This window comes from Salmo trutta, chromosome 32 (assembly GCF_901001165.1).
Source record: "Salmo trutta chromosome 32, fSalTru1.1, whole genome shotgun sequence".
In the NCBI taxonomy this organism is placed as follows: Eukaryota; Metazoa; Chordata; class Actinopteri; order Salmoniformes; family Salmonidae; genus Salmo; species Salmo trutta.
In genome coordinates, this window is record NC_042988.1 from 19,906,658 (window position 1) to 19,933,573 (window position 26,916).

Consider the following 26,916-nt stretch of genomic DNA (forward strand, 5'->3'; position numbering starts at 1 on the left):
CTGTCCTGCCAGTTACATTCTGTTAAAGGTCCCCATAGCACACACATCACTGGGTTGCTCGTCTTTTCAGTTCGCTGTAGCTAGTGACTGGAACGAGCTGCAACAAACACTCAAACTGGACAGTTTTATCTCAATCTCTTCATTCAAAGACTATCATGGACACTCTTACTGACAGTTGTGGCTTGTTTGCGTGATGTATTGTTCTCTCTACCTTCTTGTCCTTTTTGCTGTTGTCTGTGCCCAATTCATGTTTGTACCATGTTGTGTTGCTACCATGTTGTTGTCATGTTGTGTTGCTACCATGCTGTGTTGTCATATGTCGCTGCCTTGCTATGTTGTTGTCTTAGGTCTCTTTATGTAGTGTTGTGTTGTCTCTTGTCTTGATGTGTGTTTTGTCCTATATTTATATTTATTATAATTGTAAAAAATCCCAGCCCCGTTCTTGCAGGAGGCCTTTGCCTTTTGGTACGCCTTCATTGTAAATAAGAATTTGTTCTTAACCGACTTGCCTAGTTAAATAAATGTTCAATAAAAATACAAAAATTGATCATTTGACAGAGATAAGGTTAAAACATTACATGACTGTCTATACAGGGTCTGGGAAATAGTCTCACAAAAATATTGGCGTATGTCCACTTTGGGTAAAAGTACGGGGAACTGATTTACCCCTAACCAATAAAACTATAAATACATGGGATGCCCTCCGTCCTGGTAATACATTTTGAAACAAAACCCATGCCATGTTAAATAGGACCATTGAAATGTTGAACATGTATAGATTTGTTTTTAAATTTAAGGCTATAAATTATTGTAGTCCCGATTGATTTTTTTTGTTGATATTCCAAAGGTTGACGATCTAAACCAATTCGTGAGGAAGCAAAATGGAAAGTGTCTGATTTCTTGTCTACGCCATCTCAGGCACTAGACATTATGGACAGAGAGCGCCATCCACAGGGGACTGGTGGATAGTGCCAGGGATGTTATAGTGAAAGTTATAAATCAGAAAGAAATCTAGTCTCGAGAGCTACTTTAGAAAGTTTATATTTTCACCTCTGAAATTGGCCGATGTAGTTGATAAATTTGGCGCATTACATGTTAATCTTAAAATAATAGACATGTAATGAGTCTGAAGCGAATAGTGAATATCCAACGGAGAATGGTTATTTTATATACAGTAAATGTTGGAGTGGATTAAAACACAAATTATTAAAGATCCATCTTCCTCTAATACTCTCTTCACTGCTGCAGCATACGACACCTTCTGTACTACTCTGACCCTGGCAACCTTGACCTGCCTTTCTCTGAAACGGACACATCCGTCTTCAGCAACATACCCCAACAGCAGGGTTCCCCAACTGGCGGCCTGCGGGCAAATATTCACACACAGCTTTTTCCACCAATACTACATATTCCTTTGTCTCATGCCCTCCTGCACACTTCTCACATCTCCTTCCTACACACTGCTGCAACATGACCATAAGCTTGGCACCTAAAACACCGTAATGGTTTTGAGACAAAAGCGCTCACGGAATAACTGACACATCCTAACTTGACTTTGTCGAGTCAAGACTTCATCAAAACTCAGCAGGATAGACAGTCTTCTCTGTTTCGCAACACTCTCCACTGGGTTTGCGTTGCACCAAACAGCAGGTGTCAGAACCTAACGCCACCCCAGTTAGCGCTCCTTTCAATGAAGCCCTGCTCCCGAGAGCAAAGCATGTCACAAGTCTTTTCACAAGTCCACTTCGAGTTCCTTTCACAGATTCAACAGTCCCCAACCCCTTCTCCACCCAACCTGACACCATGTATGGATCAGCCAAAAGGAAAAGATCTCACTTGCACTGGGCCAGAATCATTGGGGCGAGGCTCGAACTCTGCGGTCTTCACCACACCTGCCATCGCAGGTAATTCACCCTCATGCTCGTCACATTCAATTTCTGAGCTACCAGGGTATTTTTTGGTTTTTGTACTTGACGCCAATCTTCCACACCATACCACTTCCCTAATGTCATTTCCTTCTTCGTCGCTGTCAATATCCACATCTCCACGATCTTTCCGCTCCTCCATACGCTGTAGTAGCAAACTGTTCAAATGTATCCATCAACTCAAAAAGCTCTTCACCTCAGTCACGTCAATCGTCAGTTAGCCTAGTAAATTAATGCATATGTCGTCATCTACCGTACTGGAGGCCAACTTACAAAAACAATATCCTCATCACTGGCTTTTTCAAATACAGGCGTCTCCATTTTATTTGTAGTGCAAAATACTAGAATAGACTGGACTAAACTTATCCTTCACCTTCCTTTTTATATAACCCTCTATGCACTGATTAAAAAGTTATACAAAGAAAAAGACAGATATAAAAATAAAAACACAAACCCCTTCACACCATGCATGCTTGAGTTACAAAAAAAAGTGTTGAGTCCTTCATTTAGGAGGGTGTTTTGCTTTTGCCTGACACTTCAGCAAATGGTTACAGTGTCTTAGTACAAGGCGTGTAGATGGATTGCATGGTAGATCTGGCCGGCCAGCCAGGTAGGTCCATCCAGCCAGATAGCTAAGTATCTAGTACCAGCTATCTAGTACCAGTCGGCTGGCTGGTCCAATCCGGCTGACCAGTCCTATCTATCCGGCTGGACCTTATTTTGTAACAGTTGGCCGGACAGATTGGATTAGATGGTCCACCTGGCCGGACCTGCCTGGCCGGCCAGACCTAGCTATCTGGCTGACCCGACCTAGCTATCTGTTTGGCCTACCTATCTGGTTCTATCGACAAATAAAATATCCTTATCATGCTTCCACCACCTACTAACGTTGTTCAAGATGTACACAACATGACCAAAAGTATGTGGACACCTGCTTGTTGAACATCTCATTCCAAAATCATGGCCATTTATTTGGAGTTGGTCCCCCCTTTGATAGAGCAGCCTCCACTCTTCTGGGAAGGCTTTCCACTAGATGGAACATTGCTGCAGGGACTTGCTTCTATTCAGCCACAAGGGCCTTAGTGAGGTTGGGCACTGATGTTGGGCGATTAGGCCTGGCTCGCAGTCGGCATACCAATTCATCCCACTTGTAATCTAGTCTTCGTCATTATGACTAAAATATCATTAAGTCTTAGTCACATTTTTGTCAGTTGAATAATACTTTAGTGTAGTTATTTTCAAAATGATGCAAATAGTGGGCCATTTTAGTCAACTAAATGTCCTATAATTTTAGTCATGTCACATTTGTATTGCCTCATTAACCTATAGTAAACATAAATCACTGACTTCCACGTGCACATACATAGCCTTGTCCTACCAACATATATTTCTGCTGTTGGGAAGAGAGTAGGATGTTATGCCGAAAAATGACAAACATAAGAATATATAACAAATTCAGCCTACATAGATACTGCACATTACATAAAAAAACTGACACGCTTGACAGTAGCAAAATCACTAGTGTTAAGGGATTTGGTTTTTCCATTTTATATTTAAAGGTTGGACGTTAGCAAGTGGGGCGCACCGATTGGTGTCACCTTGTTAGTCAGTCTGTATTACACCTGTGCTGGTTGGTCATCTCATTAGAAGGAAGGTGTTTCACCTATGCTGGCCCAGGGGCTACATAAGAGGGGCTGGCCCAGCACTCCAGTTGGCTTGCGAGACCTCCCTATTTGATTTGATTTCTAGACAAACAATCCTTTATCTGATCTTCCCTGATTTTGTTGTGCTTCACCTTTTTTGGCAAGTTTGGATTAGTCGGCCCAACAGGTAGGTAGGTCTGGCCGGCAGGACCTACAGAATATAAACTCAGCAAAAAAAAGAAGCGTCCCTTTTTCAGGACCCTGTCTTTCAAAGATAATTAGTAAAAATCCAAGTAACTTCACAGATCTTCATTGTAAAGGGTTTAAACACTGTTTCCAATGCTTGTTCAATGAACCATAAACAATTAATGAACATGCACCTGTGGAACGGTCGTTAAGACACTAACAGCTTACAGACGGTAGGCAATTAAGGTCAGAGTTATGAAAACTTAGGACACTAAAGAGGCCTTTCTACTGACTCTGAAAAACTCCAAAAGAAAGATGCCCAGGGTCCCTGCTCATCTGCGTGAACGTGCCATAGGCATGTTGCAAGGAGGCATGCAGATGTGGCCAGGACAATACATTGCAATGTCCGTACTGTGAGACGCATAAGACAGCGCTACAGGGAGACAGGACGGACAGCTGATAGTCCTCGCAGTGGCAGACCACGTGTAACAACACCTGCACAGGATTGGTACATCCGAACATCACACCTGCGGGACAAGTACAGGATGGAAACAACTGCCCGAGTTACACCAGGAATGCACAATCCCCCCATCAGTGCTCAGACTGTCAGCAATAGGCTGAGAGAGGCTGGACTGAGGGCTTGTAGGGCTGTTGTAAGGCAGGTCCTCACCAGACATCACCGGCAACAACGTCGCCTATGGGCACAAACCCACCGTTGCTGAACCAGACAGGACTGGCAAAAAGTGCTCTTCACTGACGAGTCGCGGTTTTGTCTCACCAGGGGTGGTGTTCAGATAAGCGTTTATCGTTGAAGGAATGAGCGTTACACCGAGGCCTGTACTCTGGAGCTGGATCGATTTGGAGGTGGAGGGTCTGTCATGGTCTGGGGCGGTGTGTCACAGCATCATCGGACTGAGCTTGTTGTCATTGCAGGCAATCTCAACGCTGTGCATTACAGGGAAGACATCCTCCTCCCTCATGGTACCCTTCCTGCAGGCTCATCCTGACATGACCCTCCAGCATGACAATGCCACCAGCCATACTGCTCATTCTGTGAGTGATTTCCTCCAAGACAGGAATGTCAGTGTTCTGCCATGGCCAGCGAAGAGCCCGGATCTCAATCCCATTGAGCACGTCTGGGACCTGATGGATCGGAGGGTGAGGGCTAGGGCCATTCCCCCCCAGAAATGTCCGGGAACTTGCAGGTGCCTTGGTGGAAGAGTGGGGTAACATCTCACAGCAAGAACTGGCAAATCTGGTGCAGTCCATGAGGACGAGATGCACTGCAGTACCACACCAGATACTGGCTGTTACTTTTAATTTTGACCCCCCCTTTGTTCAGGGACACATTATTCCATTTCTGTTAATCACATGTCTATGGAACTTGTTCAGTTTATGTCTCAGTTGTTGATACTTATGTTCATACACATATTTACACGATAAGTTTGCTGAAAATAAACGCAGTTGACAGTGAGAGGACGTTTCTTTTTTTTTTGCTTAGTTTATACACAAAAGTATGTGGACACCCCTTCAAATTAGTGGATCCGGCTATTTAAGCCACACCCATTGCTGACAGGTTTATAAATTCAAGCACAAAGCCATGAAATCTCCATAGAAAAACATTGTCAGTAGAATGGCCTAACGGAAGTGCTCAGGGACTTTCAACGTGACACCGTCATAGGATGCCACCTTTCCAACAAGTCTAAGATCACCATGCACAATGCCAAGCGTCGGATGGAGTGGTGTAAAGGTTAGGGCCATTGGACTCTGGAGCAGTGAAAACACATTCTCTGGAGTGATGAATCACGCTTCACCATCTGGCAGTCCGACAGCCAAATCTGGGTTTTGCGGATACCAGGAGAACGCTACCTGCCCCCCTTCATAGTGCTAACTGTACAGTTTGGTGGAAGAGGAATAATGAGCTGTTTTTCCTGGTTAGGGCTAGACCCCTTGGTTCCAGTGAAGTTAAATCTTAATGCTACAACATACAATTACATTCTAGAAGATCCTGTGCTTCCAAGTTTGTGGAAGGCCCTTTCCTGTTTCAGCATGACAATGCCCCTGTGCACAAAGTGAGGTGCCTACAGAAACGGTTTGTTGAGATCAGTGTGGAAGAACCTGGCTGGCCTGCACAGTCTGACCTCAACCCCATCGAACACCTTTGGGATGAATTGGAACGCAGACTGCGAGCTAGGCCTAATCGACCAACATCAGTACCCAACCTCACTAATGCTCGTGGCTGAATGGAAGCCAGTCCATGCAGCAATGTTCCAACATCTAGTGGAAAGGCTTCCTAGAAGAGTGGAGGCTGTATAGCAAAAAGGGGGACCAAGTCCATATTAATGCCCGTGATTTTGTTATGAGATGTTTGATGAGCAGGTGTCCACAGTTTAGGTCATGTAGTGTATATTACCAGTGCCAACATTTCATACTGCAAATGTTGGTACTAGGCATTATATCATGTCGAACAGACACGGTCCATTTCCAATATATTTAAGCAGTGATTTACCAATCACCAAAATGACAGGCTGAAATCAACACCAACAAGCGAGGGAGAGGAATCACTAGCACTGTTAGGCCGTCCCGAGTTTCAACGGGTCGGCGTTTCAGCAATGTAACAGCATGTCCAATTAGTGATGGTAAATGCCCATTGTGATATGTCCATTACACATATATTGCCAGTTTCAACATGTTATACTGCAATTGGACAGTGTCCATTGCCAATATATTTGAATAGGGATTTACCATCACGAAATGGACAGACTGAAATGACCACTTAAGAGTGAGGGAGAGGAAACACTGACTCATACTGTAAATTGCTAATGGACATGTGTGAAGTTGCTGGATATTGGGCGGGAACTGGAACACGCTCTTGTACACGTCGATCCAGAGCATCCAAACATGCTCAATGGTGACATGTTTGGTGAGTATGCAGGCCATGGAAGAACTGGGACATGTTCAGCTTCCAGTAATTGTCTACAGATCCTTGCAACGTGGGGCCGAGCATTATTATGCTGAAACATGAGGTGATGGCGGTGGGTGAATGGCACGACGATGGTCTCAGGATCTCGTCACGGTAGAAAAATGTACATTCAATTCTCTGGCAAAATCTCTGTAGGATATTCCTGTAGTAAGCATGCCAATTGCACTCTCCCTCAAAACTTGAGACATCTATGGCATTGTGTTGTCACAAAACTGTACATTTTAGTGGCCTTTTCTTGTCCCCAGGACAAGGTGCACCTTTGTAATAATTAGGCACTTTAATCAGCTTCTTGATATGCCACCCCTGTCAGGTGGATGGATTGTCTTGGCAAAGGAGAAATGTTTACTAACAGGAATGTAAACAAATTTGTGCACAACATTTGAGAGATGTGCACATGGAACATTTATGGGATCTTTTATTTCAGCTCATGAAACCAACACTTTACATGTTGCCTTTGTGTTCAGTAGAGTTTAAGCCCTTTAACTACATGTCCAATTTGTGATGGTAAATGCCAATTGTAATATATTGCTAATGGACAGTGTCAAGTTATACTGCAATTGGACAGTACATTGACAGATTTGAATAGGGATTTCCAGTCACGACAAGGACAGGTTGAATTGCACAGGCCCCATCTCAGTACTAGAACATAGGAGTTCAGTTGGAATGTTGATTTACTACTTTGAAATTAAAAGTCTGACTTCCTGATTTAATACCAAATAAACACATCTACTTAAAGAGTAAAACACTAAGTGAAGTTAAATGTACAAACTTGTGGTTTCATAGCCTGGTAAATAACATTGCACAGATAGTTACACACTTAGAGGGTTAGGTACAAGTCATAGAGAGCAGTTTGGGTACCAAAGAGAAGTTCCATGTTTAAGTGGATACTGTCAAAGTAATCAGATAGTGTTCAACAATAGTGCTGTCCTTCACAGGTTAATCTTGAGAAAATGATAGGTACAAATGTACATAAATTCAGTTGTAAATAATTCTGACATTAAAGAGTACACCTTGTCTGTTCATTAGCTAGGTAAGTTCCAGTGTCAGTGAACAGAAGCATCTATACTTGAGTGCTTCTGCTGAGAATGAGAGAAAAGCTACATACCACTGCTATCTTGAAACAAGTTTTCCCCCACATATCAATTAAATGTGAATCAATAACCCCACATTCTGGTTCTCACAAGCACCAGCGTTTTCTACATTCACATCAGTCTAAAGTGGTGTGTGCAACCAATTATAATTCTTAAAACACCCTGTTTAACTCCTTAGAGGGGATAAATTAAAGTTAAAGAACAAAATGTAGTCCATCAGAAAATCTAGTCAATCATTCAAAGAATAAATTCCCATATTACAGCTTGAAACAAAAGCTTGTTCAAATAGTCTGCAAATACTTCCAGTAAAATGGTCCTGACATAAGAGGACCCATATCTGCTAGTCTTTCAGAACTTCTGACATTACATGTGAACACCACACCATACAGGAGTTTGATACAAAAGTCTTTAAAAGTAGATAGACTAGACTAGAAAAATGTCCCTGACTCTGTTAACCTTTCACAAGGAAATTAACCATAATCAAAAAGGGAGGGAGTGCTTTTCTGTACATTATTATACAGACTAACAACTACAAAATGCCGAGGTTCATTTTGAAAAAACCAAAAATGTCTAGAAAGCTATTCTTCCTGCTCTTCAAACTATAACAAAACTCATAACAAATGAAGAGAAATCAAGTAGATGATACAGCTTGAAAGAAAAGCCTAAAACACATTCACAGAAATAAAGAGGTCATGACTGTGTGCAGAGAAAATGTGTTCCTCTCATATCGAAGACGTATTATTGAGCTCTTCTAGATCAGGGGTGCCAAACTCATTTTGCCTCGGGGGCCACATTCAGTCTTCAACAACATTTCCTCGCCATCAAAATGGGCAAAAAGTGATGCTCCCTGACTGTCATTTTGATGATTATTAGTGAGCTGGACACTAAACTGTATGAATGTAGGTCCATTATCATTTCTACAGTTTCAAACTTGGTTTTAATCATTGAAAAAGTATATCAAGTACACCCCCCCCCAAAAACAAATCTGGATGACATCCCTGTTGTAGCATTTCACCAGTCTCTCTCACCATGTACATTTAAAAGTGTCAGAGACACAGCACAAGCCAGAATCTCCAAATGACTTGGGCACAAATTAATACAAATAGCACAAATTCACCATGATCTCAACACATAGGTCTCTCTTATTAGTGTTTCCATGTCATAGTAAGAGGATAATATCTATTTAGCCTGACAGTGGGCTGGACAATAAGGGTGAAAATATATAAAAGTAGTAGTAGGGGGAAGGTAAAGACCCCTACCCTATTGACAGCAGAAATCATCCCTTTCCATCTCGGTCATTATTGTGGCCTTCCAAAGCATTTATTCTCATAATGTCCTAATCTAAACCTTAGGAAAACATCAAACACATTATAGCTAAAAAAAAAAGAGGGCTTGAAAGAAATGGAGGGACTGAATGATAAACATTGTCTAAGAATTCCATGACAAAGGATTAGTCGCTCAGCTTCTTTCTATCCACTTCATGTTCCTTCATTCCAGCTCTCATTTAGACCCAAGACTCATCTTTGTTCAAAAGTCCTGGCAGCTTTGAAAGCACTTGAAGGTGCATTAAGTAGCTCTGCATCAGACTCTCCAGAAAATCCTGTAATAGAGATGCCCAGCAGGGGGCAGCAGCAGCAATCTTCACAAAACACCAAGAGGAGAAGGCATCAGAGCAGTGAGAGTAGGAGTACGGAAGAAGTGAACACCAAGATATAGACAATGTTTTGCCTCATTTCCACATCCTCCCCCAGAGTTGATGTGTCTTATCTGGGCTGGTGGCGGGCTGTGAGGCCTCTCCTGGCGTGCGTGGACTGCCTCTGCTGGGCCAAGAAGGACTGGGCCTGGTTGGACGGACCCGACCGCTCTCCCACCACCTTCTGATGCAGGGCCATACCCTGGGGAGGGAGAGAGAGAAATAGAGCCATAAGACAGGTAAATGTCTTACTACCATAAAAATCAAGACCATTATACAAGTCATTGCACAGCATTGTAGCACCTATCATGCCAACTGCTTTAATACTATGTAGATTAGGCACATACGGACAGAGGTTAATTACTCACCATGTTGTACCAGGCACTTATGATGAGTTTCTCCTCCTGGTCATGTCTGGATCTGCTCTTCTCATAGTCATGCTGCACACAGAGGAGTTGTTCATGCATATGGAGGGTCAGACAATGCACCACTCATCTGCATCTCGTCAGTCAATGGCTCTTACCTCCAGGTGCTGGATCTTCCGGTCTCTCTCAGTCAACTGGTTCTTGAGGGCCTGAACATCAGGAGACACAGTCAGAGGCGGCTGCTTGGGGTCCAGAGTCTTGATCACCTGCACAATGAACATAAACACACATGTACTTGGTGCGGAAATTCTCAACCATGTCACGATGTGCATGACAATTTTTGACGATAACTGCAACTCAGATTTAAGGCGGCGGCCAAGCACCGTTGTGCTGTATGGATGAGTTTAGTGTCAGGCAGTGTTGACTGACCGTCCTGGCCTTCTCCACATAGCGCTTGTAGCGTTCCTCCATCAGCTTCATGTCCTCATCCTTCTTCTTCAGGATCTCCTGCAGCTCATCGATCTTCTTCCCCACTGACAGGAGGGAGGTTGAAGAGGAAATATGAATGGTATTTTCAGAGCTTGAAAGTGCTCTTAGATTGATACTATTTGATAGCACTGCTCCTCCCAAGGGCAGGAAATAAGAGGCTGCTTACTGTTGCCGTCCGCTTTGGGCTCCAGGTCATCAATGACCTCTCTCTTCTTCTGCAGGTCTGAGTGGGCCTCATGGAGCTTCTCCCTGGGACGAGGACAGAGGAAAAGCATGGAGGAGCCGGACGTGCAAAAATTGATAATAGTGATAATAGTGATAATAGTACTCACAGGTGCTCCTCAAGCTTCTTCTTCAGCAGGGAGGACTGAACGGGGAGGAAAAAAGTCAGTCAACACTCAAACTACTGAGAAACAGACTTCTGTCAGACAGAGACACAAATAATAAGCATAATACACAACTGAAGTAGTCAAAGTCAAATCAGAGCCCAGGCAGGGATGGGCCGTACTTACGATGGCCTGATTGGCCGAATGTCGGTCGGTGGGGGCAGGCGGAGAGAGACAGAAGGGTAGGCGTTAATGGTGAATCAACACAGCAAACAAGGGTTAAAGTTCCCACACAAAATCTCAGAGAGCAGTCACAGGCAGGCAGTCAACGGAGGGGAGAGAAGGATAGTCTAGAACAGTCCTCAAGGACTATATTGAGGTCTAGGTCTCTTTTTCCAATTATAATGACTACAAAATAAATGATTAAAAACAAAAAAAAACATATTTGAACTAAGAGGGTCAACCGATTAAGATAGATTGGTCCTTTCCATTCCTGGTTCCTATACATTTTCAGTATACTGTCGTCTTTGATTGGACAGACCACTCAGTGATTGATATGGACAAGGTAACAGGAGTAAGAGGATGTTGGAGGAGGAGTGAATGAGGAGGGTCTGTCTCTACACTCACATCCTCAGCCTTGCTGCCCTGCTCCTGTAGAGCCTTCTGGAGATGCTCCACCTGGGACCGCAGCTCAGAGATCTGCTGCTGGTTCAACCTGGAAGGATGAGAGAGAACAAATAAGAAAAGCAGGAGGGAGAGAAGGGGAAGAGAGAATGAAGAAATTTGATTAAGCTGGTTTTGATGAGTGAGTGGGAGAGGCTGGCGATGCATACAATGTCACATCAGCTGCTGCATTAGTCCATTCTAGAGGTGTCCCGCCCACCCACTCCCCTCTGTGTGTTGTGGTTCATTAGGGGAAGACGGAGCCACTTCAGCCATACTCCACAGCTCGGGATGCTCTCCTCCTGCTGCTGAAGATGGCTGCCTGCCTCCCACACTCTGGACCCATCGTCACACACATGATCCACTCAGAAAAACCGGCCACACACACACACACACACACACACGCTGTACGGACAGCCGGGGGACAATCTGGCCCATTGCTGTCCATCCTCTGCTCCGGCCCACACAACACAACTCAACACAGACCAGAGAGTGAGCTGACATTTCACTAGATCGCTCCTCCGTTTAGCCAAATGTGAAACTCAAACAGAAACTCTGGCAATATATACTGTGACTAATATCGTCACGGACTGACCTTGATACATACAATCAAATCACAATGTGCATAACTAAAAACACTTTCTTTTACTTTTGTGGATGAGATGCAGTGGTATTCGTATAGAACCTATCTTTTATTTTACGCATGTCTACACACACACACACACACACACACACACACACACACACACACACACACACACACACCTGTTTTGTGTCTCCAGGGTGTTCTGGCTGCGTTGAGACTCCTCCAGCTGACCCTGTACCTCCACCAGTCTCTGTCTGTAGCTCTCCTCCTGGACACACAGCATCTTGTTCTCACTCTGCAGACGCACCACCGTCTCCCTGTGGAGGAAGCAGAAGGGATGAGGTCAAAGAGAGAACGCAGAGAAGTGGGGCAGAGAGGCACAGGTCTGTACACTACGCACCAACAGAAGTATTCAACTCCGCCTCAGTCAATTTAACAGCAGTGCCATCTGACTGGGAGCCATTCTATTCATGGAGCCAATGGCACATTCTGGTTCTAAAAATAGTGTGGCTGAGGAATAAGACCTTTTCATTTATCACAGCTGAAGACTGTTTGGGCGGATACAGATTTCCATATCGTTCCTGAACCATACCGGGTTTACGACATTAACGGCAGTGCACACAAAGGGCATCGTTTCTGTTCAAATGCTTACAAATGCTATCAAAGTACAAGCGAATTCCCATAGCGGACGTTAGCTAAATGCTAACAAGCGCAAGCGAACAAACTAAAAGCAAAGACAGAACCCAGCTCATAAAGTTATAGAACTATCTCAAAAGGCTACTCACACTTAATCTAGGACGGGATTGATTGTCTCTGCTGTAACCAAGAAGCTTGATCTTTCAAGCTAGCCACCTATAGCTAGCAGGTTAGCAAACCAAATGCATAGCTGGAGAAAATGTATTTGGCATTAAGATAGTTCACGTATATTTAGCTGGCAAACATTAGTAGTGAATTTCAAGTGTAACTTGATCAGCTCTTGTACTGCTCGACAGTGGACGTCACAAAACTTCAGTTTGCTCCACATGCTCTTAGTAAGTATACCATGTGACTGGCTCAACTGAATTGTAGTTTAAAAAGAAACATTTCTAAATACCCCGGTACCGCCCAAGCGTACAGGTGAAAATGAGCAATTGAATTCTGACACCCCTGTATGTCTATTGATAGGTCAGATAGATAACACCTAACAGATGAAGCTTTCACACACTTACTTGAACTCTGTGGGCATCATCTCAGAGGCCAGGTTTCCCACTGTGCCAGAGTCCTCACATAATCCACCTGAAGGGGAGAGAGAGCCAAGATGTCAGGGGAAAATAAATCACATTTGTTTTGACAGTAGTCTTATCAACTGCCACAAAAGGTCAAACAACCCCCCTCTACCACCTTGTCATTTAGAAAAACTGAGAGATTGAAGATTCAGGATGTTAGCTGTGTCCATTGGACTCACCTGGTTGATTGAGGCCCTTCTGTTGGACCTGTGCACACCTGAGCTCATCATTGGTTTCCCGCAGTGTGTCTCGCTCTGAGATCAAACGCTTGAAAACACATTGGGATAACGTGGGGATTAGACTGCACTCAATCTGATCCTACTAGAAGTGTTCAAAGTGACTGCCTCAGAATTTCAGAGATTTTAAATCCACATCCACTTTGACATCATGCCCTTTTAAGTAATATTTCTTAGTCTGGAGAGGAGTTGTCACAGGCCATCCCTCTCACCTCTTTCTCCTTAAGCAGGGCGTCATACTTATCCTGAAGGTTCTTGTACTCAAACTGCCACTTCTCAGCCTTCAGTGCCTCTGACGAATGCTTGGTGTGAAGCTCATGGACCTGACAGCAGGGAGGCAAACACATTCAGGGTCTGAAGAGAGTTCATAGCATCCTGTGTCATACACACATCCATCTCCACACCTTTGTTAACCCTCCCCCATTCTCTAGCCCTCTCTGCCCACCTGTCTCTTGTAGGTGTCCAGCTCGGTGCGGACTGAGTTGGCCCTGCGTAGCTCCTCCTCCAGCTCACATGTGCGCTGCATGTAGACAGTGTTGCGCTCCTCCAGCAGACGCACCTGTCTGCGCAGGTCCCCCAGGTCCTCCAGCTTACGCTTGTACGTCTCCACCAGTGCCTCCAGCCGGCTCACCCGGTCAGACGAATGCCTGTAGGAGGGGAGAGGGTGAGATGGGGAAGCCGTTTTGAGGATGGGGCAGGAAAGGAGAAAAGGATAGGAGGCCACAGACTGCTGAGAGGCTGCTCTCCCCCTGGGCTCACCGGAGGATGTCCATCTCATCTTTGAGAGTCTGGGCCTCCTGGGCGAGGCTGGTCAGTTCATCGTTACGGTGAGTGAGGTCCAAAACGTCACGCTCCAGAATCTCCCCGCGCACACGCATGTCATCTCGGCTGTTCTCTAGTCTGTGTCACAAACAGAAAAGGATAAATTAATTGTATCAAAAAAAGAGTACAGGCACAGAGTAGAACGCATTTAGTTTGGAAGTCGGTGTTGAGGGTATGACTCTGACCTGTAGTTCTCCTCCTGTAGCTGCTCCATCTGGCTCTGCAGCAGCAGCAGCTTCTTGCCAGTGATGGTGGTGGAAGCATCCTGTGGGTCACTGAGGCTGAGCTTCTCCCTCAGGGACTGTGTCTCCACCTGCAGGGACGACTTCTCCTCCAGGACGGCTGCCAACTGAGGACCAAACACAGACAGAGTCAGGGGTGGAGAGGGCAGAGAGAGAACCAGACAAAGTGGCATGTAACCAAGGCTAGAGAGAGGGAGGAGACCTAGAGACAAATGAACAAACAGTCACACATTGAGTCATAGAAAGTGCTGAGCACAGAAAAAGGACACACTTCAAAATGCAGAACACTGCCAAAAAACAAACAAATTTATTCATGAAAATGCTGAACACAAAAAAAGACAATCCGCAAGTGCTAAAGAAAAAAGAGCCACACTCACATATCCAGCAACAGACACTGTACATTGCTTGCAAAACATGCAATGTTTTTCCATGAGGGTTGGTGGTAACTTAACATGCACAAACATCAAAGCAGTTAGTCAGCTGGTCTGCTATGTTCTCAGTCGGGTGGGCCACTTTCTCAATGGAGCAGTTGTTAGCATTACCCCTCAAGGAGATGAATAGAAAAACAGTTGTCTGACTCAGTCTGACTAAAAGTTACAAAGTGGGGAGACCAGAGAGTGGGCTCAGAAAGGGATGTTGATTAAGGATTCAAGCTAGTGAGGCTTGATGAAAGATGAACTATCCTTGGGGTTATCACGGACAAGAATGTAGGTTGGTGGTTTAGGGTAAAATGTCCACCCTGAATATGTTTATGTGGGTTAGGCAAGCAGGCATGCCAATATTAAAAGGGGGCGTCTATTACTTACCTATTGGACAGCTTTCCAGTTTGAGCACAGCAAAACTCTACACTGAACTTTAAGGACAAATGGCTTGCTTTAGCTTTCATACCAGGGAGAAAGTAAAGAACTACATAAACTACTGAGAATATCTTAATGTGTTGAATGTTAACATATTAAGAAATATGCTGAATACATAACAGTAGTAATTGCCTTCTAATCCTAAACAATGTAATTATTGGGGATCAATGACTTAAGTCTTTGTACCCAATGACATTGCCTAATCAGAGGCAGCATTAGCAGCACAGTTAGCACTGTTTCATAGAGAATAATAGAGGATTCTAGTACCCAAAAGCCTATTTTAGCATGTGTAGCGCCATTGAGAACTTTCACCATTTTGAAGTAGTCAACTGGGTGTGGCTTCCTATTGGTTAAGGAAGGATCACATAATTCCATCCAGGACATCAGGAAGGATGAGCCAATTAATTATTTGTGAGCAAACACTCCATAACTGCAGGTGGCAGTACATCGCCAACCTTGGCTTTATACCTGTTCAAACAACACACTCCAGGTGGCAGTATGCACCCTTTCAGTTTGTTTACCAATTCAGTAGTAGAAGAAAATGTACTACTTCAAAATCAGTGGAGGCTGGTGGGAGGAGCTATAGGAAGACAGACTCATTGTAATGGCTAGAATGGAATAAATGGAACAGTATCAAACATATGGAAACCACATGTTTGACTCCGTCCCTTTAATTATATAACAGCCATTACAATGAGCCCATCATCCTATAGCTCCTCCCACCAGCCTCCACTGTTCAAAATGGAGATGGCCTCAATGGCGCTGCCCGTTTACTCACAGAAGCCATAATTGGACAGATACAAAGAAGAGTCCTCTATCACTCTCTATGCACTGTTTACACAACAAACCATCAGGGGCAATCAGTCAGACTGGAACACAATCCTCAGCCAAGCGAATAAATAGGGTCACTTCACTCATGGCAAAGAGCTGCAGATACACACAACATGCTAACTAACAAACAGTCCTCTCTGCCCACCTGGTGCTCCAGGTCACGACAGCGCTGGCCCAGATCCTCCTTTGCCTCCACCTCCTCACTGAGAAAATAATACTTCCTGGACTGCAGACACAGAGAGAGGCACAAGGGAGGTTATAGACAGCACAGTGGGAGGTAGAGAATGAGAGAGAAAGAGAGAGATACCACGAAAGACAAGTAAATGAGACGGCAATTGAAGAATAGCGATAAAACCAACTTGCAGGGGAGTGAAAGTTTAATGTATTCAGAGAAGCAGAGTAAGAAGAGAGTGGGTCCCACCTGGTAGTCAAAGTCCCCGTAGGTCTCAGGACTTCCTGGAACAGTTGGCTCTTTAGCTAGGAGCTACACCACAACAAAACAGTAAATTGCTGGTTCAAACTCCAGAAAGACAGATCACATGGTGAAACCCATTGTCAATATAGAGGTAAGCAGGACAATAAGTGAGGTATTGCCTGTTTTAGTGTATATTGCTGTTAAATACAGAAAGGTTTCAAGGAGCAAAGAATTGTGCTTGTACAGTCGTGGCCAAAAGTTTTGAGAATGACACAAATATAAATTTTCACAGTCTGCTGCCTCAGTTTGTATGATGGCAATTTGCATATACACCTGAATGTTATGAAGAGTGATCAGATGAATTTCAATTAATTGCAAAGTCCCTCTTTGCCATGCAAATGACCTGAATCCCCAAAAAACATTTCCACTGCATTTCAGCCCTGCCACAAAAGGACTAGCTGACATCATATCAGTGATTCTCTCGTTAACACAGGTGTGAGTGTTGACGAGGACAAGGCTGGAGATCACTCTGTCATGCTGATTGAGTTCAAATAACAGACTGGAAACTTCAAAAGGAGGGTGGTTCAAATGTTGTGAAGAAGGCTTCAGTGCGCCCAAGAAAGTCCAGCAAGCGCCAGGACCGTCTCCTAAAGTTGATTCAGCTGCGGCATCAGGGCACCACCAGTACAGAGCTTGCTCAGGAATGGCAGCAGGTGTGAGTGCATCTGCACGCACAGTGAGGCGAAGACTTTTGGAGGATGGCCTGCCTGGTGTCAAGAAGGGCAGCAAAGAATACACTTCTCTCCAGGAAAAACATAAGGGACAGTGATATTCTGCAAAAGGTACAGGGACTGGACTGCTGAGGACTGGGTTAAAGTCATTTTCTCTGATGAATCCCCTTTCAGATTGTTTGGGGCATCCAGAAAAAAGCTTGTCCGGAGAAGACAAGGTGAGCGCTACCATCAGTCCTGTGTCATGCCAACAGTAAAGCATCCTGAGACCATTCATGTGTGGGGTTGCTTCTCAGCCAAGGGAGTGGGCTCACTCACAATTTTGCCTAAGAACACAGCCATGAATAAAGAATGGTACCAACACATCCTCTGAGAGCAACTTCTCCCAACCATCCAGGAACAGTTCGGTGATGAACAATGCTTTTTCCAGCATGATGGAGCACCTTGCCATAAGGCAAAAGTGATAACTAAGTGGCTCGGGGAACAAAACATTGATATTTTGGGTCCATGGCCAGGAAACTCCCCAGACCTTAATCCCATTGAGAACTTGTGGTCAATCCTCAAGAGGCAGGTGGACAAACAAAAACCCACAAATTCTGACAAAGTCCAAGCATTGATTATGCAAGAATGACAGATTTACAAAGAGGATAATATCAAAAAGACAGATCACTCACCTCCTGTATGGCTGTCATGACAACGTGCTGGTCAGACTCCTCCAGAGTCATTATCTGCTGGATTTGCTCTATGAGAAAAAACACAGAGGAGGAGTCCACTGAATATCACATCCACATCTGACAGCTAGAAACACACTTCAAGCACACTGCTTTACACACAGTACAACAGTTTCTCCTGAATTCACATCAAACCCACTAGCTTGTTCATCTGAGGATCACATTGTCTTTTAAAACTCTGTTTTATCATAATCTGTATAGAATACATGGTTGGGGCTTTGTAGGAACGAACCAATGAATGGTCAGTTTATCAACTCGTGATAATCAGGTCAGTGCATTAATCCTGCATTTTCTCCATAGGTGACTTCCTGTTACCCAGCAGGGCCTCCTCTATCCCAGCTAGCTCACCTTGCTTCTTCTCACAGCTGACAGCACAGCCAAGCACCAACTGCACCAGCTTGCCAAGTTCAGTCACATCTCCAAACTCCCCAATCAGATTGATGTCTGGCAGGTGCTCGTCTGCTATCTGGTGGCCAAGCACCTGTTCATGGAGGGTTGGAGACAATGGGGGATTGTGAGAAAGTATATGCATTGAGCAATGATATTTCAAATGGACTAAGACAGGTGCAAACACTGAGGAACAACTGGAGGAGATTGAGCTCTTAAAAGAAATGCAGGAAATGTGCATATACCATCCATCCCTTCCGATCTTTAATGAGGAAAAGCCTTTACTCACATCATGGTAATACTCAAGCATGCTCTGAAGAATCTTCTTCAAGTTGCTGACCTGGAGGAAAATGAAATAAATCTGAGCTGGAGAATACAGGCATCTTTGCCTTGGTGAAAATACACCATCTTTAAACAGTGGTCACTCTAGGTTGCCTAGGTGACAACCTAGAGGCACTGTGTCATATCCTTCTGTCTCATACTGCACCTTGAGGCGCCAGTTGGCCTCACTCTCCTCCTTGATCCTGCCCAGCCATGCCTCATTAAACCAGGAGGGGTCTCTGTTAACAAGATGAAACACTTAACAAGACATATTCTAGGGACATACAATACACAGGAAGCCACAGGGCAGAGTATTTCTAAACTGGAAAACGCAAACTCCCTAATGTGACACTCAATGAATGTCACAACAAGCAATCCATCATTGGAAACTTGCTTGAGGCCAGAATTGCCATTACCCAATTCAACTAACCTTCAGATAAAAGCACTGCTTGTTTCCAGTTCGACACAAAAACAGATACATTTCTGTGTGTGTGGACAGAAAGGCACACAAATACTACAGTAGATGAGGTATGAAGGTAACTTGGCTTGGACAGACAGTACCCTTAAATGGACAGGCCCTTGCACAAAATCCCACCTGGACACAATCTGCCAGACCCAGGCCTTGACAAATATAGACCTATTCCCTATCAAGCGTAGGAATAGAAATAAAACAGACTAACAGCCCATCCTCTAACTTTACAAAAAGGCTTTTGAATAGATGATTGAATTTGCTCTAATCAGGTTCTATTCAAAGTAGTTAAAGGCCCAAAACAAAATGTCAGTGTGCAACTGATAAGCAAATCGGTCTGTGAATAGAGAATGACTGGGATTGAACAGATTCCACAAATCTCTTACTATTGCCATTTGACACTGTGACAGGGTAATGGGTTCTGCAAGTAAGGACCTTTTTTCCGCATGCACATGCTAGTCAGAACTAGGAAATTCGGAAATGTCCAACTCGCTAACTGGATGCAGTTATACACGTGCCGCGTTCATCGAATCAGCAAGTCCGACATTTCTGAGTTTCCTAGTTCCGACTAGCATGTGAACACGGCATAAATCTCCCAGTTTTCCTACGCTAGCTGTTGTCTACTCTTGTGTTAACCCACCACCACCATTATCACCAACCTCAAAACACACACAAAAACATTTTTGTGCCCTTACATCCTGTGTAGAACGTGTGCGATAGCCACTCCGCTCATCAGGTCCTGCTTGCTGGTGCATGAGGGCACCTGAAATGTCTGTAGCTGGAAGGGTTGGACATGATGAATGAGAAGAAAATGTGTTAGTGTGTCATTTATTCTACTTCACATGACAATCAATTAGAAATCAACTGATCGAGAAGAGGAACAATGCAAATGCTACTGCCAACACGTTGGGCAAACTGCTTGCTATTTGGGGTTTTAGGATGGGTATCTATTAAGCACTTTGTGACAACTGTTGATAAAAGAGGGCTTTATAAAATACATTTGATTGATTGTGCCGTCTAGAAATGCTGGAAAGCCATTCTACTTATGTGCTGTACAGCTAAAGTGTTTGCTAACCACTAAATGATAGACCTCAGCTAGCTACTTAGCTGGCAATTTGTTTGTAAGAGATCATTCCACATTTCTAGCCATTTTTAATATAGCCTAAACAAGCTATATTTGGAGGGTTCATGGCTGAGTTTTTCAACTATGTACCATCTCAATGGTACATATCGTGGAGTTGAGAAACTCAGAGGCTAGCTAGGAGTGTGACTGGCTTGCTGGTGCTTGGCTAGACCTTCGTACTGATTGCATAAGATAGTGGCTAGCTCAGTTGCTGGCTGGAAACTTTGGAGCTTGTCCAAGACGACAATTTCTGATGTGGACAGTAGACCATCAAAACAATTTAGTTAGCTTTATTTGACAGTGACAGCTAGTTAATTATGTTATTTTTATTTGAGCTGGTTCAAGCCACTATTAACTATAAATTGCCTAGCTACATTTAATTGTAAAAACACCTCATTTAAATTTCGCTAACTGCAAGCGAGAGGTCCCTTTGGATGACGACTGGCTAGCAAGATATCCCAGTTACCTAACTTAGCATCCATATTTAACTTTGTAAAACTTACCCAATTTAGTAACGAATCACATAGCTTTGCTTTATCCAGACTCATTTTGGTTTATCTAACCGGCACACTAGCAATCGATTGGGAGACTTTCAGCTTCAAGTTTATTTTTAGCTTGCACTATCACGTCAGCAAACCTTTGCCTCCTGTTAGCTAGCTTGACTTTCGCGTTTTAGCTCCATAAACCATCCGAGTGAGCCTCCGTATTAAGAACATTGTCATGGCAACAGAAGACAGTGTTTACGTGTTGTTGTCACGGAGTTTCTAAACCCAGAGACGCACGCAACATCGCGAGACTTCCGGAACGCTTGGGAAGCAGACAAGGCCGGGGTTTGAGAAGTGACAAATTCTTCCTTAGCTGTTAATTTTCTCTAAATCTAAAGGCACAACCTAGATTCGAGACAATGTACTAAGTATTTGAACATGTTATTACTCCAACCTCGTGAAAGTGACAAACTGACAGGTTTTTATTTATTGCACATGCGCAGCTTGACGCGAGACAAACGTTACGCCCGATTACGTATTTCTGCGCATGAGCAGTTGCCGTGGTGACGTGCTAGTTGGAACTAGGAAACTCCGATATTTCCAACATACTGATTCGTTGAACGCGGCACGTGTATAACTACAACCAGTTAGGAGGTCGGACATTTCCGAGTTTCCCAGGCCCGACGAGCACTTGCACGCGGCACCAGCTATCCAACGTCAGCCCCTTTTCTTAATTTTTTTATCTGATTTGGAACAGTACGTAGAATCTTTAAAACGTATACAAAACAATATGTCAAAAAAATGTATTCGATATATGTCTGTATTTGATTTGATATAATAGTTGTTTTATTTTTCTCAAATATCTTTGGATTCCCTCTGGCTGTTATGTTATGTTATGTTATGTTTATGTTTTGCATGTTACTGTTATTTACAACAAGTTAAATAAAGATTTGTGCAAACGTAAAATTATTATAATTTTTTTTTTTAAACAAAAAACAACAACAACAAAAAAAAGCTATCCAACGTCGCCATGACATCGCCTAAAAGCGTGATCAGGGAATTCTATTGGAGAAGCAGTCTCTGCCTATCTTCATACTGTACTCTTTGTTGTTGTCTCGCCTGTACGTTGCTCAAAACAGAGCGGTATTGTAGAGATCATTTGTGGGTGTTATGTTGTGTATGTTTCGAAAACCTTTAGCATGCTTTTATGGAATTAAAAAATGAATTTGTTTGAAAAAGTTCCACAAAGAACAATAGATGGCGCAAGTTGACAAAATGACACAGAACTGAGGAGTGAAGGTGTCTCGAGTACTCCCTAACAAAACTCTGATCATGTAGCTAGCCTAGCAAAAACAAGTACATAAATCAATTCTGTTTAGCAATTAAAATAGAAAAACACGATTCCCTTAAGTTGAAATATATAAAAAATACAATCTCACTTTGTCAAAATGTGTTTATCTAGTGGCTGTAAAGTGAGACACATTAATGTATCACAGCAATTAGCCCAATGGTTTCAAAATTATTCCAAGGTCTACATTCACTGTGCCTAAGTGCTGATATATCGAAGCCATCTATTCTAGGCATATGCATAGCTCTCACATTGATCTGACTCCTGAGAAAATGTGCTTTATCAGCTCAGTGTGGGCCTCCCAGTGTCATGACATGCAGACATAGACTTATTTTCCTAAGTACTCTATCTCCCTGTTTACACCTCTCCCTTCTCGCTCCAATACTCACAGTTCAACCTGATGTATTTGCCAACTTCCTGTTTGCTCTGGCCAGCCCAACAAGTCAGGCTTCCTCCATGGCCCACCCACTGTAGGCTACCTGCTCTCCTAGAACACCTACCTGTGTGACATGTATGTTTCCCTTCCTACAGTGGCTTGCAAAAGTATTCAAAAATCATTCTTCAAGGCAAAACTGCTCCAGCTCCTTCAAGTGGATGGGTTCCGTTGGTGTACAGCAATCTTTAAATCATACCACAGATTCTCAATTGGATTGAGGTCTGGCCTTTGACTAGGCCATTCCAAGACATTTAAATGTTTCACCTTAAACCACTCAAGTGTTGCTTTAGCAGTATGCTTAGGGTCATTGTCCTGATGGAAGGTGAACGCCCGTCCCAGTCTCAAATCTCTGGAAGACAAACAGGTTTCCCTCAAAAATTCCCCTGTATTTAGCGCCATCCATCATTCCTTCAATTCTGACCAGTTTCCCAGTCCCTGCCGATGAAAAACATCCCCACAGCATGATGCTGCCACCACCATGTTTCACTGTGGGGATGGTGTTCTCGGTGTGATGAGAGATATTGGGTTAGTGACAGACATAGTGTTTTCCTTGATGGCTATGAAGCTCAATTTTAGTCTCATCTGACCAAAGTACCTTCTTCCATATGTTTGGGGAGTCTGCCACATGCCTTTTGGCAAACACTAAACGTGTTTGCTTATATTTTTATTTTAGCAATGGCTTTTTTCTGGCAAATCTTCCGTAAAGCCCAGCTCTGTGGAGTGTACTGCTTAAAGTGGTCCTATGGACAGATACTCCAGTCTCCGCTGTGGAGCTTTGCAGCTCCTTCAGGGTTATCTTTGGTCTCTTTGTTGCCTCTCTGATTAATGCCCTCCTTGCCTGGTCCATGAGTTTTCGTGGGCGGCCCTCTCTTGGCAGGTTTGTTGTGGTGCCATATTCTTTCAATTTTTTAATAATGGATTTAATGGTGCTCCGTGGGATGTTCAAAGTTTCAGATATTTTTTTATAACTCAACCCTGATCTGTACTTCTCCACAACTTTGTCCCTGACCTGTTTGAAGAGCTCCTTGGTCTTCATGATGTCGCTTGCTTGGTGGTGCCCCTTGCTTAGTGGTGCCTTTCAGAACAGGTGTATATACAGTGAGGAAAAAAGTATTTGATCCCCTGCTGATTTTGTACATTTGCCCACTGACAAAGAAATGATCAGTCTATAATTGTAATGGTATGTTTATTTGAACAGTGAGAGACAGAATAACAACAAAAAAATCCAGAAAAACGCATGCCAAAAATGATGTTTCTTGTAGTTGGCCACCAGGTTTGCACACATCTCAGGAGGGATTTTGTCCCACTCCTCTTTGCAGATCTTCTCCAAGTCATTAAGGTTTCGAGGCTGACGTTTGGCAACTCGAACCTTCAGCTCCCTCCACAGATTTTCTATGGGATTAAGGTCTGGAGACTGGCTAAGCCACTCCAGGACCTTAATGTGCTTCTTCTTGAGCCACTCCTTTGTTGCCTTGGCCATGTGTTTTGGGTCATTGTCATGCTGGAATACCCATCCACGACCCATTTTCTATGCCTTGGCTGAGGGAAGGAGGTTCTCACCCAAGATTTGACGGTACATGGCCCCGTCCATCGTCCCTTTGATGCGGTGAAGTTGTCCTGTCCCCTTAGCAGAAAAACACCCCCTTAGCATAATGTTTCCACCTCCATGTTTGACGGTGGAGATGGTGTTCTTGGGGTCATAGGCAGCATTCCTCTTCCTCCAAACTCGGCGAGTTGAGTTGATGCCAAAGAGCTCCATTTTGGTCTAATCTGACCACAACACTTTCACCAATTGTCCTCTGAATCATTCAGATGTTCATTGGCAAACTTCAGACGGGCATGTATATGTATTCTTGAGCAGGTGGACCTTGCGGGCGCTGCAGGATTTCAGTCCTTCACGGCGTAGTGTGTTACCAATTGTGTTCTTGGTGACTATGGTCCCAGCTGCCTTGAGATCATTGACAAGATCCTCCTGTGTAGTTCTGGGCTGATTCCTCACCGTTCTCATGATCATTGCAACTCCACGAGGTGAGATCTTGCATGGAGCCCCAGGCCGAGAGATATTGACAGTTCTTTTGTGTTTCTTCCATTTGTGAATAATCGCACCAAATGTTGTCACCTTCTCACCAAGCTGCTTGGCGATGGTCTTGTAGCCCATTCCAGCCTTGTGTAGGTCTACAATCTTGTCCCTGACATCCTTGGAGAGCTGTTTGGTCTTGGCCATGGTGGAGAGTTTGGAATTTGATTGATTGATTGCTTCTGTGGACAGGTGTCTTTTATACAGGTAACAAAATGAGATTAGGAGCACTCCCTTTAAGAGTGTGCTCCTAATCTCAGCTCGTTACCTGTATAAAAGACACCTGGGAGCCAGAAATCTTTCGGATTGAGAGGTGTGTCAAATACTTATTTCCCTCTTTAAAATGCAAATCAATTTATAACGTTTTTGACATGCGTTTTTCTGGATTTTTTTGTTGTTAATCTGTCTCTCACTGTTAAAATAAACCTACCATTAAAATTATAGACTGATAATTTCTTTGTCAGTGGGCAAACGTACAAAATCAGCAGGGGATCAAATACTTTTTTCCCCTCACTGTGTATATATATATATATATATATACACTTAATACCATAGCCAAATACATTTAAACCCAGTTTTTCACAATTCCTGACATTTAATTCTTGTAAAAATTCCCTGTCTTAGGTCAGTTAGGATCACCACTTTATTTTAAGAATGTGAAACGGCAGAATAATAGTAGAGAGAATAATTTATTTCAGATTTTCTTTCCTTCATCACATTCCCAGTGGATCAGAAGTTTACATACACTCAATTAGTATTTGGTAGCATTGCCTTTTAATTGTTTAACTTGGGTCAAACGTTTCAGGGAGCCTTCCACAAGCTTTCCACAATAAGTTTGGGTGAATTTTGGCCCATTCCTCCTGACAGAGCTGGTGTAACTAAGTCAGGTTTCTAGGCCTCCTTGCTCGCACACGCTTTTTCAGTTCTGCCCACACATTTTCTATAGGATTGAGGTCAGGGCTTTGTGATGGCCACTCCAATACTTTGACTTTGTTATCCTTAAGCCATTTTGCCACAACTTTGGAAGTATGCTTGAGGTCATTGTCCATTTGGAAGACCCATTTGCGACCAAGCTTTAACTTCCTGACTGATGTCTTGAGATGTTGCTTCAATATATCCACATAATTTTCCATTCTCATGATGGCATCTATTTTGTGAAGTGCACCAGTCCCTCCTGCAGCAAAGCACCCCCACAACATGATGCTGCCACCCCTGTGCTTCACAGATGGGATAGGGTTCTTCAGCTTGCAAGCCTCCCCCTTTTTCCTCCAAACATAACGATGGTCATTATGGCCAAACAGTTCTATTTCTGTTTTATCAGACCAGAGGACATTTCTCCAAAAAAGTACTATCTTTGTCCTTATATGCAGTTGCAAACCGTAGTTGCTTTTTTATGCCGATTTTGGAGCAGTGGCTTCTTCCTTGCTGAGCGGCCTTTCAGGTTATGTCGATATAGGACTCGTTTTACTGTGGACATAGATACTTTTGTACCCGTTTCCTCCAGCATATTCACAAGGTCCTTTGCTGTTGCTCTGGGATTGATTTGCACTTTTCGCACCAAAGTACGTTCATCTCTAGGAGACAGAATGCGTCTCCTTCCTGAGCGGTATGATGGCTGCGTCATCCCATGGTGTTTATACTTGCGTAGTATTGTTTGTACAGATGAACATGGTACCTTCAGGCGTTTGGAAATTGCTCCCAAGGATGAACCAGACTTGTGGAGGTCTACAATTTTTTTTCTGAGGTCTTGGCTGATTTCTTTTAGATTTTCCCATGATGTCAAGCAAAGAGGCAGTGAGTTTGAAGGTAGGCCTTGAAATGCATCCACAGGTACATCTCCAATTGACTCAAATTATGTCAATTAGCCTATCAGAAGCTTCTAAAGCCATGACATAATTTTCTGGAATTTTCCAAGCTGTTTAAAGGCACAGTCAACTTAGTGTATGTTAACTTCTGACCCACTGGAATTGTGATACAGTGAATTATAAGTGAAATAATCTGTCTGTAAACAATTGTTGGAAAAAATACTTGTGTCATGCACAAAGTAGATGTCCTAACCGACTTGTCAAAATTATAGTGTGTTAACAAGAAATTTGTGGAGTGGTTGAAAAACTAGTTTTAATGACTCCAACCTAAGTGTATGTACACTTCTGACTTCAACTGTATATATACACACATATATCTTGATCA

General features: G+C 43.5%; 1 protein-coding gene across 2 annotated transcripts; it reads right to left on the reverse strand.

Moving 5' to 3' along the window:
* Window positions 1-7,134: 7,134 nt before the first annotated feature.
* On the reverse strand, window positions 7,135-21,160 carry LOC115171349 (protein Hook homolog 2-like). 2 transcript variants are annotated; one of them, XM_029728076.1, is made up of 23 exons: window positions 20,884-21,159; window positions 19,953-20,035; window positions 18,955-19,027; window positions 18,757-18,807; window positions 18,429-18,561; window positions 18,024-18,091; window positions 16,625-16,687; window positions 16,349-16,429; window positions 14,459-14,622; window positions 14,211-14,351; window positions 13,897-14,098; window positions 13,664-13,774; window positions 13,395-13,482; window positions 13,159-13,225; window positions 12,130-12,267; window positions 11,329-11,416; window positions 10,888-10,893; window positions 10,708-10,742; window positions 10,542-10,624; window positions 10,316-10,419; window positions 10,045-10,152; window positions 9,890-9,961; window positions 7,135-9,723 (listed from the first exon to the last, which is right to left on the reverse strand). In XM_029728076.1, the coding sequence occupies exons 1-23, from the start codon at window positions 20,926-20,928 to the stop codon at window positions 9,592-9,594; spliced, it is 2,136 nt and encodes a 711-aa protein (XP_029583936.1). In that variant the 5' UTR covers window positions 20,929-21,159; the 3' UTR covers window positions 7,135-9,591. The 2 variants fall into 2 exon arrangements, with proteins under 2 accessions (XP_029583936.1, XP_029583937.1); XM_029728077.1 differs by lacking the exon at window positions 10,888-10,893 and having other exon boundaries at window positions 20,884-21,160.
* Window positions 21,161-26,916: the final 5,756 nt, after the last annotated feature.